At 39.9% G+C, this 16,563-nt stretch overlaps 1 protein-coding gene across 1 annotated transcript in view; it reads left to right on the forward strand.

Annotated features, from left to right (window-relative positions):
- The window catches only part of si:ch211-51h4.2 (uncharacterized), a 68,647-nt gene that overhangs the window by 7,175 nt on the left and 44,909 nt on the right, over positions 1-16,563 (forward strand). The window contains exons 4-7 of the mRNA XM_020632306.3: positions 151-219; positions 1,259-1,358; positions 6,685-6,823; positions 13,905-13,970. Of these exons, the coding sequence (XP_020487962.1) occupies positions 151-219; positions 1,259-1,358; positions 6,685-6,823; positions 13,905-13,970 (374 nt within the window). The remainder of the gene's footprint in view (positions 1-150; positions 220-1,258; positions 1,359-6,684; positions 6,824-13,904; positions 13,971-16,563) is intronic.

Genomic DNA, 16,563 nt, shown 5'->3' on the forward strand with positions numbered 1-16,563 from the left:
ATGTCAGTGCATGTCTTTTCCCAACTTAAAGCTGGGCTACATAAATGACTATGCACATATCTAAAATACCGGATTCTTTAAAAAAAAGTACCATAAACTGACCAACCCCATTTAATAAACCAAATGTGTTTTCCATCCTCTGTTTTGCAGGCCTTACTTATCTACCTGTTTGTGGAACTTCTTCAGAAATGCCAGGTGGTACAGCTAGAATCTTTAAAGGTATGCAGCCACACACAAACCCCTTTATTGTTATTTTACTTTTTAGGCTCCTTTGGTAACTTTGAGGAAAAGGCTTTAACACACCTCCACTGAAAAAATAGAAACTATTGGAATGCAATACAAGGACAAATAACGATGAAGGACACAGCTGGAGCTCAAGCTCATGAATCGAAGGTGAATGACTATTTGTGAGATGACACAGGGAAGTTAAATCCTTAAAGTGAGACTGTACAATAAAATACCACTCCTTGGTTTGTCAGTCATGCTTGGTTTCTTTTGATTTAACCAAATGGCAGGCAATGAAGGACTGGGTTTGCAACAAGTGTGCTGAACTCAGATTCTAATGATTACTATTTTTACATGTAGGCCCCAAATAAAGGTAAAGGTTGTGTCTAAGCTGAAACACAGCCACCCAACACCTGGGTTGCAGCTCTGGTTAGCTTGCCTCTCCCAGCCTAATGAATGTAAACAAGCACAGTGGACAGATGGCATCTTGTAGGAGCAGCGCCGTTTGGCATTATTATGATCGAGAAAATGGTGATGGAGTTGTAGGTAGGCTGTGTCAAGATAAAATTGGCATATTGACAGGTACAACCTGTAACCACATTTAGTACAGGTAGGTATGTGAATGTTAGCTTGCAAGGATGCATGAAGGCTGGTGGGGCTAGCACTGTAGCGTTAGCCACAATCAGCAAACTGGTTGTTTATCCACAGACGCTGTTATCCCACCCAGTCTGAAACTAAAACACAGCTTCTGTAGTCATGACAATAACTGTCATTTCAACTTTCTTAAAATTTGTCATTGTATTTATGACACCTGTGCTTTTCCTGCAAAATATGTGTGCCATGAAAATACCCTTTTCAGTAACTTACCATTGACCAGACTTGATTTGACTTACAGCTGAGCTTGTGAATATGTTTAATCATAACATGTTCTCATAGTAGAACTCATGGATATAAGTTATTCATGTTAAAAGATGACTGACCGCAGCTCCTTTGTGATTTTAAAACCTGAACTGTCTGTTGCTGTTGATCTCAGACAGGTGTGGCAGAGTGCATTGTGATGGATCAGGTGGGTATGGAGGATCCAACCCACACAGAGGAAGAGGACGATGACGAGAGTGAAAGTGCCGAAGCTGGTAAGGAGCCTTTATGCTGAGCTTTTTGTTAAAAGTTCTTCATCTTCGTTTTCATCATTAAAATAAACAGGTACAATTATTTACACCATCAATCTGAGCGGTGAGAACTTAGTTTGTACATAACGCAGATAACTCGGTCGGTGAAATGGTCTGATAAGAGAAAACTACGGTGAACAAGATATGTTCATCTTTCTTCTACCTTTACCATACTTAAAATGGGACTCAATCTTCCTGCTGTTGCGTCACAACCAGGGGGTTCCTGGTTTGAATCCCCGTCTGACAGGAGCCTCCATGTTTACATCTTCTCCCTGTGCATGTGTGAGTTCTCTCCTAGTACTTCTTCCCACAGTCCAAAGACATGTTTATTAGGTTAAATGGTGACTCTAAATTGCCCGTAGGTGTGAACGTATGTGTGGCTGGTTGTCTGTCTCTTTTTGTCAGCTCTGTGATTGGCTGGCGAACAGTCAAGGGTGTAACCCCGTCTCTCGCCCAATGACAGCTTGGATTGGCTCCAGTCCCCCACGACCCTGAACAGGAAAAGCAGTATCGGTAATGGATGGATGATTCTTCTTAATCATTTTTTCTACTAATTACGGCCTACCTGGACTTCCTGTCATTCTGAGTTCACAGTCCAACTCATCTATAGGAATGCTTTAAGCTGAGCCAGCTGTCAAGTCAACAGCATGGAAAACTTCCGCACTCAAATGGAAAATACAGTAGTTTGTGAGCATTATATGCCCTTTTTATATTGAGAATAATTCAGCAAAATAACAAAAGATGTTTTTCCTGAATATGAGAACATCTGCTGAATAGGAATTAACTCGTATGATGATATTCAATTGTCAGGGTTTAATCTCCCCCTGCACACCTGTCTTATTTCATCATTTCCAATACCCGCTTCATGTGACCAAACACAAGTCATATGTATTTTCACTGTGAAAAAAGACCCTCAGGGATATCAGTCATTATGCAGAAACCTTTCAACCATGATTTTTGCTGGATTAGTGATGAGGCTTATTCAAGGCTTATCCTGGTATTTGTTAATAAAGTGTCAAGTTCTCTCATTACATTTTTGGATTGGTTAGACATCCATGAACACCTGCATACCTGCCTTTTTCTTTTTTTTCTTTTTTTCTTCTGCCAAAGCTCCAATGTTGAAAGAAACTTACATTGCACATACTGACTGTCAGAGACATTCATAGCGTCGCCTCAGTTATTAAAGGAAGAATGTGCAACTTTTTGATTGAGCAGACATCGCCCTTGAGAAACCTCTGTTTGGAGACACCTCCACCATTCTGAAGCCTCCACTCTCCTCCAGCGGCACACCTCCAAGCCCTCTCCACTCGCGTTCTCAGGAAGGGGTTACCAACTAGAAAGCACCATTAAGCGCAAGCGGCGGACAAAACTGTCCTTCGCTCGAGCTGCAATTGCCTGGGCCTGCGTTGTTGTGTTAGCATGCTAATGGTAGCGCTCTTTAGTTAGCTCGTAGCTTCATATTGCACATAAAATGGCACGGGACGACCGTGATCTAAAGACACTTATGTGACATCCAAATAAGCAATGACTATGTTATTCTTCTTTTCTCTATTCCTTGACTGAAACAGCTTTATATGTAAGGCCGTCCCGTCCATATAAACATGATGTTAACACAGGGACTCGAGCTTCTCACTCATTCTAAACAGTCAGGACTCAGAGGGACATTTACAGGATATACTTGATTTCTGTTGTATTTATGTGTCACACATTCTTCCTTTAAGGGATGCTGTGAGTTGAACACAAACCTCTACTATGCTTCCTATAATAAAAGCAAAGAACTTTAGATATGTTACCTGAGATCAATGGCAATCACATAATAATTCACAAGTCAAATAGATATGAGGTTATCATTCCTATTTATTTTTGTGAAACTGTGAAAAGGGAAGGTAAATGCACGATAACAGACTGCACAACCACTAATTCAGGATGTCATATAGTCATCTACTGAAACTTTATAGCAGATTATTTCATCAACGTGGGAAAAAAATCTGAGTTGGACTTTTACACATATTCCCCAAACACAACTCACGTCTTCAGGCTAAATCAGAGAAAAGCTGCTTCTTAACTTCACTTTGATCTTTTTCTTCTTGTGACAGGATAATTGGCGAGTACTTGACACAATTTTTTTCCTTTTACTCGTCCAGTCAGCTCGAGTGTAGCCTTCAAGGAAATGAAGCACTTTACGCTTAAAGCTTCACAAATGACTTAACCATTATTTCACAACTGATTTATGATTACGTAATCATTACAATGATGAAGTATCTCTGACATTGTGCTCAGTTCAGTGCTAAGATTCTTAGTTACCATAGAGTTAAATTTTTATGCTATATTTTCTGAAGATAAACGTTTGCATCTCTGTTGAAAAAAGTACTGCAGAACTCATGAAAATAAGGGAACAAAACAGCGCTCTGATACATTTTAAAATGTTTAACATGTGGCCTGAAGATCAGCCCTCATTGTCACTGTTCTCAGTTGAGAAGTGTATTCAGCCTTTTGCCTGTCGAAGAATCAAAGTTCAGCTGGGACCAGTTAAAATACTGCCTTAGAAAAACAGTAACACATCATTCATCATTTCACATCCTTTCCCTGTCATAGTGGTGTTAAGATCTTGTGTGATCTCATTTCATAAGTGAGCGTGTGTATCATGTGTTGAAAGGCCGCCACTGCCAACCGCTGCACTGTTATCACTTGTACACTCGGACTGTACACTCGGACACTCACAGGTTTTCTCTCGTAAACTAGTTGTGGTGAAATAGATAACTCTTGATCTGTGAATCTCCCTCCATGATTTAAGAGAAATGTACTTCTGGATAAATCCCTGTGCAGAGTCAGAGTGTAAATAGAGCTTGAAGAAGCATGTGCAGGCTTCAGATCAGCTTTACAAATAGAATGGCAATTAAGGCCCGGTGTCCACCTAGCGTGTTTTTCTGGGCAGAAAAGCGCTGGCTGTGCACTCGGGAGCGCTTGCATTGAGCTTTTGTGAAACAAAAGATGCACGCACAGGATACTAACAATATAATTAGACAATATTATTATATGACATTTGGTATACAGATAGTGTGACTAGAGGCGGGACCTGACTGAGGAAGGAAGGCTGTTCCACAACCGAGGGGCCTTGACTACATACTGTATATTGTAGATAGGAACTTGTGTACACTAAACAATTGAGAAAAAGAACTCATACCCATAAAATGTGCGTGTGTGTTGAGCAGTTGCTGGTGTTGAGGACTGTCACCTCTTTTATTTAAACTTGGGCACAGATGGCGACGATGGCGTGTTTGTGTGTTTGTCCTACTTTTATACGACAGACTTCTGCATCGCCATTAATTTCACATGCTTGTTGGCCATTAATTTAATATGCCTGTTTTGTCTATGATATTTAATAATGTACACTCTGCCAGGACCACTTACGTCAAAGTTATCACACCATAAACATGCAGAACAATTAGGATTGGCTGAGTGGCTCTGCCCTGAAGCTTCCCACCTGTCAGTGCAGCATGCATGGGAGCTCCAACCAAGAAGAGCGTAAACACTCCTCTGGGGTAACTTGAAGAAAAAAACCTGCTGCATAAGGTTAATTATTGTTCAGATAAGCTAGCACTTTAAAGAATATTTAAGAGGATCTTATGATCATTTCAAGCTCCATAATTTCAAGAGAAAAAGATTTTAGTGTAGAAAAAAATAGGGATGTAACAGTATCGTCAATGTTGCGATATTGCAAGAACAAAAGTGTCTCAATGACGTCGTGGACCTGTGGCGGTATGAAACGATAGGTCTGGAGGGGGAAAGAAATGGTTTATCTGTCAGCCGCAGTGGAGCAGAGCAGAGTTCATCACAAATGCAAATATGGCATCAGCTGAGAGGGAGAACGGAGAGACAATTTAGAATTTGTAGATGCTGTTAAAACTGTCGTCTTTACAATATCAAATCTAAAAAAATGAACTGTACGACGTAGAGACTTTCTGTATAATCCACTAGCTTCATCAGAGATTGTGTGTTTCTGCAACATCCAGGGGTGTTTCGTATCATCAGAGACTGTCCTCATCCAAATCCCCAAAAACCAAGATAATCTATTATGATTTGTGTATACACTTTAGTGAAATAACATCATTTGTGTTGTTAGCTCACTTGGCTTGATGGACGTTTTTTTTGGTCTGTCGACCAATCAGAGGCTAATCAGACATGTAAGGGCCAATGAGAAGGACAGTGCAGCCTGAGACAGACGTCACAGCCTGCTCTCAGCATAGAAATATGAATAAAAAAACAACTGTTTTAAATAGATTCATCCTATTCAGCCTATTCTAGTATCAGTAGATCTGTGCTCCTTCTACAAACCAGCTCTAAATAATGTGTCGATTGTCCTATGACATGAATCAATACTTTGACACACTCCTGGTCCTTCCCAAGGTCCCTGGATGGGAGAACAAATATTAAATGTTATATTGTGAGTATTGTTAACAAGGTCCAGCTGATGAAATTGTTTTGTTAAAGGGACTTTAAGGTAATTTTACCCATCTCATACCCCGTTTCAATCCAATCATTGTTAAATGAATGGCATTTTTTTCCAAGTCTCTCCATTAATATGGTACCATGGACTCGTTATCGTGATATTATTGTGTCGCAACATTTTGAAATTGTTACATCCCTAAAGATTTTTTTTGTTTATTTTGTGGCCCATCATGATGATTACCCTTCAGTCTCAGCCTTTGCTGAAACAATCTGTTTGAGTTGTTGTCGCTTTAACCCGCCCTCCTCCTTTAAAGCTCACTTTCACCAGCGTTTCCTGATCCTGCCAACGGCAAACAATCGCTGAACCATGCAATTGCCACTAGCCCTCAGCATCACTTAAAACTTGAGATGTAAAGAGTAGAGCTGAGCACAGGGTTAGAAAACTTTCAGACTGAGAAGATCTGAGCAGTCTGAGGTCTGAGCTTTTGAAGGCTGTGGGATTACTTTGACCTCTCTTTACTTTAATAATTTAAACTTCAACCACATTTTTATTTACATCCAGTCATATATGTATGAGTTTAAAATATTTAGTACTAGCATCACAGCTATTTTTTTAAACTCCTCTTTAAAAGAACAGCACATAATGAAATTAAGAGTTGGTTGTCTCTAACCTCGGGAGCTGAGGTTAGCTACAACGATGGCATAAACAACATTTCAACAGAGCTTGTTTGTAGGGATCACAAGATATCAACATTGTTGTAGCCTATATAAAGTCTTTTACTTGATATGTTGGTTCCAGTGATATAACAGCCCTGCACATCTGCATGTCCTTGTCTTTCAGATACGGGTTTACTACAGTCAGATGCCGCATCCTTGCACAACCAAGAAGACAGCCTGCAGCCCAATCTTCATCTGCTTGGCCACCTCTTCCTCTCCCGGCCCATGAGCCACGCCTTCAACTGCATCCTTCTCTTCCAGTTGTAAGTAACCATGGTGATGAGCACATTATTTTTCGGATCTTTACTAAATGTACCAATCATACACTACTGTGTTTCCCCTACCATTATATTAGGGGGGCGGCCCGCCCCCCCCAACGTCACCCCCCGCCCCCCTTGATGGTCAAGTTAATTTTATTTTCTATAGCGCCAGATCACAACAGAAGTCATAAGGATACCTTTCCTATAGAACAGGACTTCAGACTTTTCTGGGCATGTCTCTCTCGCTGCCGTTATTCAGGGGATGCGCTGTTAGCATGCTGCATTCAGGGGTGCTCAGACAATGAGAGATGCATTCAGGTGCGCTCAGAAACGGGAGTTGCAGGAACAAATCGCAGGAGCCCACCCCCGCCCCCCCAGAGCTCTAAACCTAGGGGAAACACTGCACTAAACAACTCCGGAGGTCTGTGGGTGGAAATGTTTTTCTCATCACTTTAATCCAATGCTGCTGCATACTGAGTTCAATCTGTCATTATATTGTGAGCTGTTTTCACACTAAAACAAACAAGAGAGGGCACAAATGTATCCCAGTAATATGTCTGAACCTCCTCACACATCACTAGAATATTTTTTTTTCAACCCTTTAATAAAATATGGAATGTATGACACTTGTGTAAGAGTGGTTTCACACTAGGGACCCGGGCCTGGATCCGAGAACGCTTGACCCCAAAGTCCATTTAGTTTTATCAGCGTGAACACAAATGTACCATACTCGGGTACCGTGTCCCAGAGTCTGCTTGAAGAGGTGGTCTCGGACAATTCATGTGAACTCTCATAAGGTCCACAGGTGATGTGAATGCAACCGTGCTCAAACAAGGAAGTGGGCCGATATATGACATTTTTCTAAACAGGTGATGTAAATGCAACCGTGCTCAGACAAGGAAGTGGGCCGCTATATGACATTTTTCTAAATGCCTCTTGCTGCTTCAAAAAACGTAGTATTCGCGCAGCTCGGGCCGTTTCATCCTCTGAGCTGCACGATAGATGTAGAAGTAGGAAGAGGGTCGCTGTTGGAATATCAGAATTAACAACAACATCCCATCCACTGTTTGCAGGACGGACTCAGCCTGCGAGTGGTTGCCATGGTTACTTCTTCTTTCTGTCTTTTTGCGGACTTGCAAACCAACTGTGTGCATACTGCCCCCCGCTGCATCGGACTGTGTACATATGCATGTGAACACGGGTACAGAACGATGTTACTAATGTGAACGCCCTAAGAAACGCTACTAGTATTATGCAGATTGAAAGAACTAAAATCATGCTGCTCCCATTACCACTTAGTGCTGTCAGTTCTTATTCTTAATTGAATGTGCTCAACCGTTACCATGTCATGTTCTTAATTCATTCAAAGTTGTTTTATTGAAAAACAGACAGCCCTATTACCATTGAAACAAAAAGGAGAAATATGTCATTCTAATGCGCTTGATTTTTCTCACAAGATAATTAGTTTAGTATCAAAGTCATTGTTGCATCAAAAACTGACATGTTCGGTTAAGAGCCAAATAAAGGCACACTTCCAAATACTGCATACAGTCTTTTGTATGTTATAATAATCCAAACCATGCTTCTTCTTTTTTTTTAAGATGGCACAGTGCTCTAATCACGATTTCTATGTCTACAATAGATCAATTCATGATGGAATTCATGATGTTAAAGAAATTGAGTGTGATGCCAATCTTGTGTCCAGGTACAGTAATGAGAATCCCCTGTATACTGCCTTGCTAAAATAAAAAAAGACAGACACAGTAATGGACTAGCTCGTCAATTGCAGCATTTAGCAGCTGAAGGGCCAGAAATTTCCCCAGAGAGTTGAAGGACAGGCCTAAAAGATTGTGAGTATTGGACGTAAATGCATGTAGTGCCAGAGTCATGAAATGGAATGAATGTTTAAGTGTTGTTTCCTGTCTGCTGAATGTAAAAATAAACAACTGTCCCTTTTATACATTTGCAGCTTTATAGATAATAAAGTTGTTACATTTACAGCTTACTGCGCTTCTCCCAAGTGGCAATGAAATCAATGCATGCAGCTTTTGTTTTTGTAATATTACATGTGGTTGTTTGCAAACCAATTTCCCTCGGGGATAATTAAGTTAATCAGTGTGAGCATAAAATGTGCTCCCACAGTAAAAAGTATGGCCCTACAAAGCTTATGAAGTTTTCAATTTAATGTAAATACACTCCAGCAGTCATGAATGCACCCTGATATTCTCTATCTTTCAAGACCTCCCTTAAATTTAAAGTTTTAAAGAGGGACTTATTATTGTACCAAGACATCATTTAAAATACAATAATGTAGAACTCAGAGATCATTTATCTTTAGTAGGGCCAGACCGATATGGGATTTTTGGATCCGATATCGATATTATGGAGAGAAAGAATCTTGTATATTATGTTATATATATATATATATATATACATATATATATATATATATATATCCCAATATATTTGCAGATTTCTTGCTTAGATCTGTCTTTGATCTGAAGAGATAAATATAGATATAGACATACACTTGTATAAAGGATGTGTAATGAAGAACAGATGATCACCCAACTGGAATTTAAGCTGCTTGACAATCTGGAGAGTGATGGTGCTTGTTGTTATCAATATAGCGCCCTCTGCTGGCAAAAGAGAACCGCAAGTGTAATACAGTGAGACTGAAATGAAATGCTTTTTGACTGGTGAATAAATCCAGAAATATCGGCTCATAGTCACTCTATATGCCTATATTGGCCAATATTATCTGCTGGCCGATTAATTGGTCGGGTTCCAATCTTTAGCATCAGAGGTTTTAACTATCATTCAACACAAACTTTGTGTTGTTCATGACTTGTTTTTTTAACTGCATGTGGAAAAACTCAACAAGTGCAACAACAGTGCAAGATGAATTCAGGCTGAATGACTCCCTTACCTCTCCCTAAGCTTTGACATTGTGAAGAAGATGTCTCCTATCCTACTGGCTTTTCTGCTTGGTCATTGTTAAGGGAATACACTGCCATATCCTAGCGTCTTTAATCCAACAATGTGGAGAGAAAACCTGTCAAGTCATATCAGCTGCATTGCTGTGCACCAGCACAGCTATTCTCCACTGAGCCAGGGCATCAGGCTGGTGTTAAAGCTGTCTTTGAGGTTCAGACTTTATATCACCAACGCTGCTACAAAGTCTGGAGATGTTAAGAGTTTCCTGGCAGAGCAGAATCCTGATCACATCTGAGCATTGCAACAGCATCTGGAGCTAAGGGACTTTTTAGGGCTGACCACCATGTTTTCTATAAAGTTAACAGTTTGTAAAGTGAAACTTTTCAGTAATTTCTGAATCAAGTGATCACGTTGGCTGGTTCATGCAGAGAGGTTTAATTATGCAAAGCCTAGTCCACACGTAGGCAGGTATTTTTTTAAACGGAGGTTTTCTTCCTCTGTTTAACAAAATAATCAATCCACCCATGTTAAGTTCTCAGTAACACAAATTACACTGTCATGAGCAAGCCAAGTCAAAAACTATGTCTTGACATGCAAACATTTTCCCGCCGTTCCTCTGCAATGACCATTTCATTTACAAAGTTGTCTACTCAGGCACCTCTGCTCGTCAACATAGTGAGAGAGTAACTGTGAATGTATGTGTGAGCATGTAAAAAGTCCAGTTAGCAATGTTAACACCAGCGCTAGTTTGGTTACGTCTGCCATCGCACTTATCTCATCACTTATGTGCACATATCACTTATGTCGCATAATAGGATAGGATAGGATAATACTTTATTGATCCCCAGAGGGGAAATTCGGGCGTTGCAGCTTCACAGACAATTAGAAGAAGGTCAAACAAAATACAAATTTAAACATGACAGATAAGGTAAACATAAATAAAAATAGGGGGTATGTACAAGTCCACTATGAATGGTGAAGTTAACTATGCAGGGAATTGAGACATTATGTGCAGTGAATGGCAATATAATGACATCCAAACAGAGGAGAAACCTGCGCACTAGGGCTGGGATTTGATTGGATTTTGATTCTTGGGGATTCGATTCAGAATCTATTTTAAAGTAAAACGATTCTGGATTTGTGATTGATGATTCAAAGTCTATTTTTGAATTAGTAAATACTTTAGGATCTGCTCCAGTCATCTGTGAGACTGGTTGAATGTCTCGCTGCTCCATTTGGCATTCTACTGAGTTAAAGAGCTAGCCTTAGCACTTAGCAAGGAGTGACTGATTACCATGCACACCTGTGCCTGCTGCAGCAATCAGCCACAGGTGAATCCACTCAGCCTAATTAAGAGGAAAAGAGGAAGAGAGCCAGTTGTTCAGCTTGCTCTTCAACTGACGAGACCTGTGTCCACCTTTCTTTGTTGAGGGCCTCCAAAAGTGAGTTTTGAGTTAATGAGTTTAGTGTTGAAGCTGTATGTGTCATGATTATGCAGACTTAATTTAGTGTGTAATTGGTCCATTATCCTTTGTTTCAAGATAACTTTGTGCTTTGTGCTAAGAATAGTTGGAATAAAAAATCTAAAAAGACATGAACATCCCTAGGTGGGTGCTGAATCCACCAATGGTAAAAGAGAAGCAAACAAGATCTGTACCCCAAGAAACTCTCGTTTGAAGGGTTTATTGATACGTGACTGAATAATGTAAGAGTTAATTGTCACACTTGACAAAGTTAAAGGTTAATCTGTCCAGCCCTCATCACTTAGGTTACACATCAATGTTTTATTTCCCTAAAAGTTTCTTTTCAATTTCTTTAACAGATTTTAGCTCATGGTCTGGTTGTGTCACTCAGTAAACCTGATGGTGTGTAAAGTTGTTGTTGAGGTCAATTATTTTGATTGATTTAAATCTTTATTTTGAACATGTATATAATTAGTTTTTTTTACAAGTTGAAAAACAAATTGAAACAGAGCCACAAAATTAAAAGAAGTTATTTCGCATATGAAAAAAACCCCACAGAAATGTCCCCTTAAAACATCGCGTTCATTGAGAACTAGTGTCTGCTGGAGAAGTTTACTTTGCAGCCAAATTAAATGCACCAGAGTCATTTGTTGTTGCTTTTTTATAAATGTAATGTTTCTGTGTGCGGCTTGCTGCATTGTGTGATGTGTCGATGTGTGTGTCCTCCTGGGCACAGAGGAGGGGGACGTGTCTTTCCCAACGCTGGAGGAAGGTCTTGTTATCAGTGTGCGAGCAGCTCTGTAACACCTAGGCCAATCGATACTTCCCTCATTGTGTTCAAGGAGGCTTAGTGGTCGATCAATGCCGAGGCTAAACCGCACACACAAATAGTACACAAAACCTGACCTGCATCTTTTACCCTTGGCAACCCTTGGTGTTTATGTACTGCCCTACAAGGTGGAGCAGCTGTACAACACATATAATGACACTCTTATACCGTATGCAGCACACAGGGAAGAGCGATATACTGAGTAAGTAGGTGAGAACAAACGCAATAGATGCTGTTTGCGGACAAGAAAAATCAGATATTGAGCACAAATTACTGAGGTCTGCCTCGGCTCCAACGATGGGTGATGTCACTGAGACCACACCTGTATTTATAAAGTCTATTGTCCACACCATAGACTGTAAATATTAATGGACAAAGCCTGAGTGATGTCACCCATCTGTTACTGCAGGGGGCTTCGCAGGCTCATGGGTGGCTCCATGCTGGAAATCCTGTCTCAACCTAACTTTCAGTCAACCTAACAACAGGATTAGAGCTGGAGCTGAGGCGGGTTTTAAACCTCTTGACAAACCGTTACATTGCGCCCACCTGTCAACCAGGTCAGCCTCGCACCTAACTTTGGATAACACGTATCGTTCCTAGAATCAACATGTTTATTTATGCTGTAAAAACTGTTTTTTTTGGCTGTGGTGTGTTTGTGACTTCCGGTGTTCCTGGAGCCAGCCTCAAGCGGACACTCGACTAATGCAGTTTATTACACTTCCGCATTGGCTTCATTTTTCAACACTGGAGGTTGCCGCTTGGTCTGCGCATGCACACACCTGCTTAAAACTTGCCCTCTGCTGCTGATTTTGTAAATAACTCCATGTGAATGGTTATACACCATTTACTGAATGTAAATAAAATATCACATTAGTTACTTATCCTCTTTGATAGCCAGTATCCAGACGATAAGAGCATGCACATCGTTAAACCACCTTGAGGTTAAAGTTTAAGGTCAAAGTTTTAATTGACCAATTTGAATCACAATCTCCAAGCAAGTGAGTAAAGCGCATTTTAGTTGTTCTCAATTGAAGGTCTTATAAAACATAACTTTAAAGATGTAATGAGCTCCAAGAGGATTGATACTTGCGTCAAATAACACGATCATCCTTCATCTTTTTCCACATCAGTTGCTGTTCTTTGCTTTGCAGCCTTTCAAGTTACTGTTGTCCTGAAACATGCCTCTGACTGACGGAGATGAGTCCTCCAAAGTTTTCTGTATTTCCTTGAAAGATCTAAAAGAGAGGAGAATTCAAAGAGTGGGTTCTGAACAACACTCAGCTGTCTGGAAGGAAAATAAAAAACAACTGCTAATGGATTTGCACTCTAAACAACCAACAGTTGAGAGATTACAGAGGCTTAAAGTTAGAAGGAACGGAACAGATGTTGAGCTACAAAAACCTGTCTTGTCATTCACTTTGGATCGAAGTGGGGGGACGACGACGACACTCATTTCTAATGTTCAAAGACATCCTGCTCCTTTTGTGAAGGTACAACATTTTGGAAAACTGATTTCTGGCCCAAGTTAGTCAGACAGAAAAGGCTCAAAGTAGGTTTGAAAAGCAAAAGCAAAACATTTGCTTTAAGTATCCCCCAAAGGCAACTTTTGTTATGAGCAAATGTAAAATAGAGAAGTTGTGAAGGATCAAGGCAGTGCGCTTTAAAACAAGAAAGGATTTTAAATTTTAATCTCTGAGCTGCTCATAGCCTCAGGCGCTATGATGAGGCAACATCCTAATGTTTAATACGGTGAAGGAGTTCTAATCGTGACAGTGGATGATGACCAATCATGACCTAACAAATAACAGCCTGTTTTTCTCCTCTTTCTGCTTCTCTTATTCTTTCTTTCCTCTAGTGTTTCTATTGGGATAAGTTACGTGTTAGCAGGCAGTGAGGCATATGCAGCTCTTCTTAATGTCAGGTAAGTCTTTCAAGCTCACACCTGGAACTTCTCCTCACCCTTAGTGAATGAATGAAACCTTCACAGCCACTAGGGGAATTTACCTTGTATCGAGAGCAAAACACGATATAAGTGACGAAAGATGTCGAAACCAGACACAAGACAGCACATGGGAACAAAACCATAAAACAACAACAAATTAAAATACATCATTAAAGCCTCACATGATTACGAGGGATTTGACCGATATGTGTTTTTAGGGGCCGATACAGATATCGATAATTGGGAGAGAAAGAAAATCAGATATGTGTCTTAGAGCTATGAAATCTGTTGACATAGGCCTCTATAAATGTACACATTTATTGTATTGATCCCACAAACACTTGTGGAAAATATATATAACGACGACAAGATGATCACTCGACTGGAAAGTAACTGAGCATGTGCGTGCATCAACCCTCAACACTGGAGAGTTACGATGCTTGTTGTAATCCATGTTGCCCCCTCTGCTGGTGGAAGAGAACTGCTAGTGAAATACAATAAACTCAAATGAAATGCTATTTGACTGGTCGATAGACCTAGTAATATCAACGCATATCTGTGGTAAATTAGCCGATACTGATAGTCACTGGATAAGCTAATATCGGCCGACATTATCCGCTGGCCGATTAATCAGTCGGGCTCTAATTTAAATAGGAAGTTTAATGAAGTGCAGAGTTTCAAATCTGATTGGTAACAGAAAATATAGGTATGTTCAGGTTGAAGTTTGTAAGTAGTACAGGTAAAAAGGAAAATATCTCATATTGCACAGTTGGGAATGAGATTGAACTGTTGAATATTGCACGAGGCGATGAGGGAGGGAGGCTCAGTGCATGTTTGAGTTCATTGTGGAAGAAACTGTCCTTAAAGCTGTCTGTGTTCTGATGGGCCTGTAGCACCCATCAGGTGGAGCAGATTAAAGCCAGGTGTAAGCTGTCCTTCACAATGTTTAAGACATGTTGCACATTTGCTTCCCAGTTATCTCGTTGCCTCGTTTAGCAGTCTTGTCTAGTTTGTTCTTATTTTGTGCGGACGATGCACCACGACCAACACTGAATACAACTTTTGTAAGATAATTTCAACATAGTACTGTCAACATAGGAAATTGCCAAAGTTTCCAAAAAAAAATGGAGGCTTTTCAAAGCTTACATTTGTGTTCCATGTTGGTTGTTGTCAATAATTGTGCCAAGATACTTGTGCTCCTGCATAATTTCAATTTCTGTGTCATTCCTAATTACAGGGGAGAGAGATTAATGTCTTTTTAAAATCAATCATAATTTCTTTAGTTTTCTTTGAGTTTAAAATCAATGAGTTATCACTAACAATCAAACACAGAGCTCTCGTCTTCTGTGCGTGTCAGCTAAAGAGCAACTCCACAGCCCAGCCAAGGTACATTGTTCAATATGCTGTCGTTTACCTTCACTAACAAAAATAAACATGTTTTGAGGTGTTTTACCTTCAACTTTAACTTTTTCAGATAGTTAAACACTTGAATGTGAATTGTCGGTTTAGGGAAGTGTTGTGAGCTCACAATCAAATAGTTTTCTTGAAGTTGAATTTTGTTATAAACTTGCGCAACCTTTAGAGATGATAGCTGCCCACTTCTGTGAGGCTCTGACAGTATTGTATGAACTTGCTGCATTTCTTTTTAATTAAAGCCACTAAAGTCATTGAAGTCACAACCACACACAGCAGAAATATCTCCTCAGGCACATATGCTGTATTCACTTACCAGATGTTGAGGTTTTATTTAATCATTTTTATTTTCTGTTGTATGACTAAGCCTTGTCTGAAAGTTAAATCTCTGCTAATGAATACTAAATGAATAATTATTTGTAAGTCTTCTCATCTGTCTCTCACTTACCTTCACATTGTGGATGCTACCTTCCAAAGGATAAACTGGCCTAATTGGCTGAACTGAGTCAGTGTTTCTAAATGCATTAATGAACTTCTAGATTAAATGTTTGTTTGTTTAGTTAAGCTCCATCTGTCTCGGCCTCATAAATCAAACATGTTATTTTCCTTTACTTTGAGGAAGTATACTCACCTCCAACTTTTCTTTTTTAAATTTATGTTTGAAATAGTCCTGATAATGAACACCATCACTATGTTTTCCATTAAAAGCCGTTTGGAGCTTTAAGCCATCTCATTAGATTTTCCTATGTAACATTTGAGTTTGGCAACTCATGAAAAAAAGTTTTTGCACAGTTAATAGGGAACAAATGACGAACTATTTGTGAACATTAGCATATTACTTGCCAATTTCTAGTTAATCATTAACGATTTATACACACGTCCTGCTGCTGACAAAGCTGTGGGAGCAACTAGGGGTTAAACGTCTGACTTAAGGACACATTGACGTGTAGCTGCAGGAGCTGGGGATCGAACCCTCGACCTTCCGTTGAGAGGCAACCCACTGCCACTGAGCCACTCACTTCCAGTGGCGTCCTGGACGTCTGTACCAAGATTTATGACGAATGGACAAATCGTTGAGTTTGAGTTGTGGACATTTCTATGATAAGCTCCACCCCTGTTGAAGTTTATTGGTCAATATCGTGAAAACTAAATAAGATAA

The sequence above is a fragment of the Labrus bergylta genome, chromosome 6, assembly GCF_963930695.1.
Source record: "Labrus bergylta chromosome 6, fLabBer1.1, whole genome shotgun sequence".
In the NCBI taxonomy this organism is placed as follows: domain Eukaryota; kingdom Metazoa; phylum Chordata; class Actinopteri; order Labriformes; family Labridae; genus Labrus; species Labrus bergylta.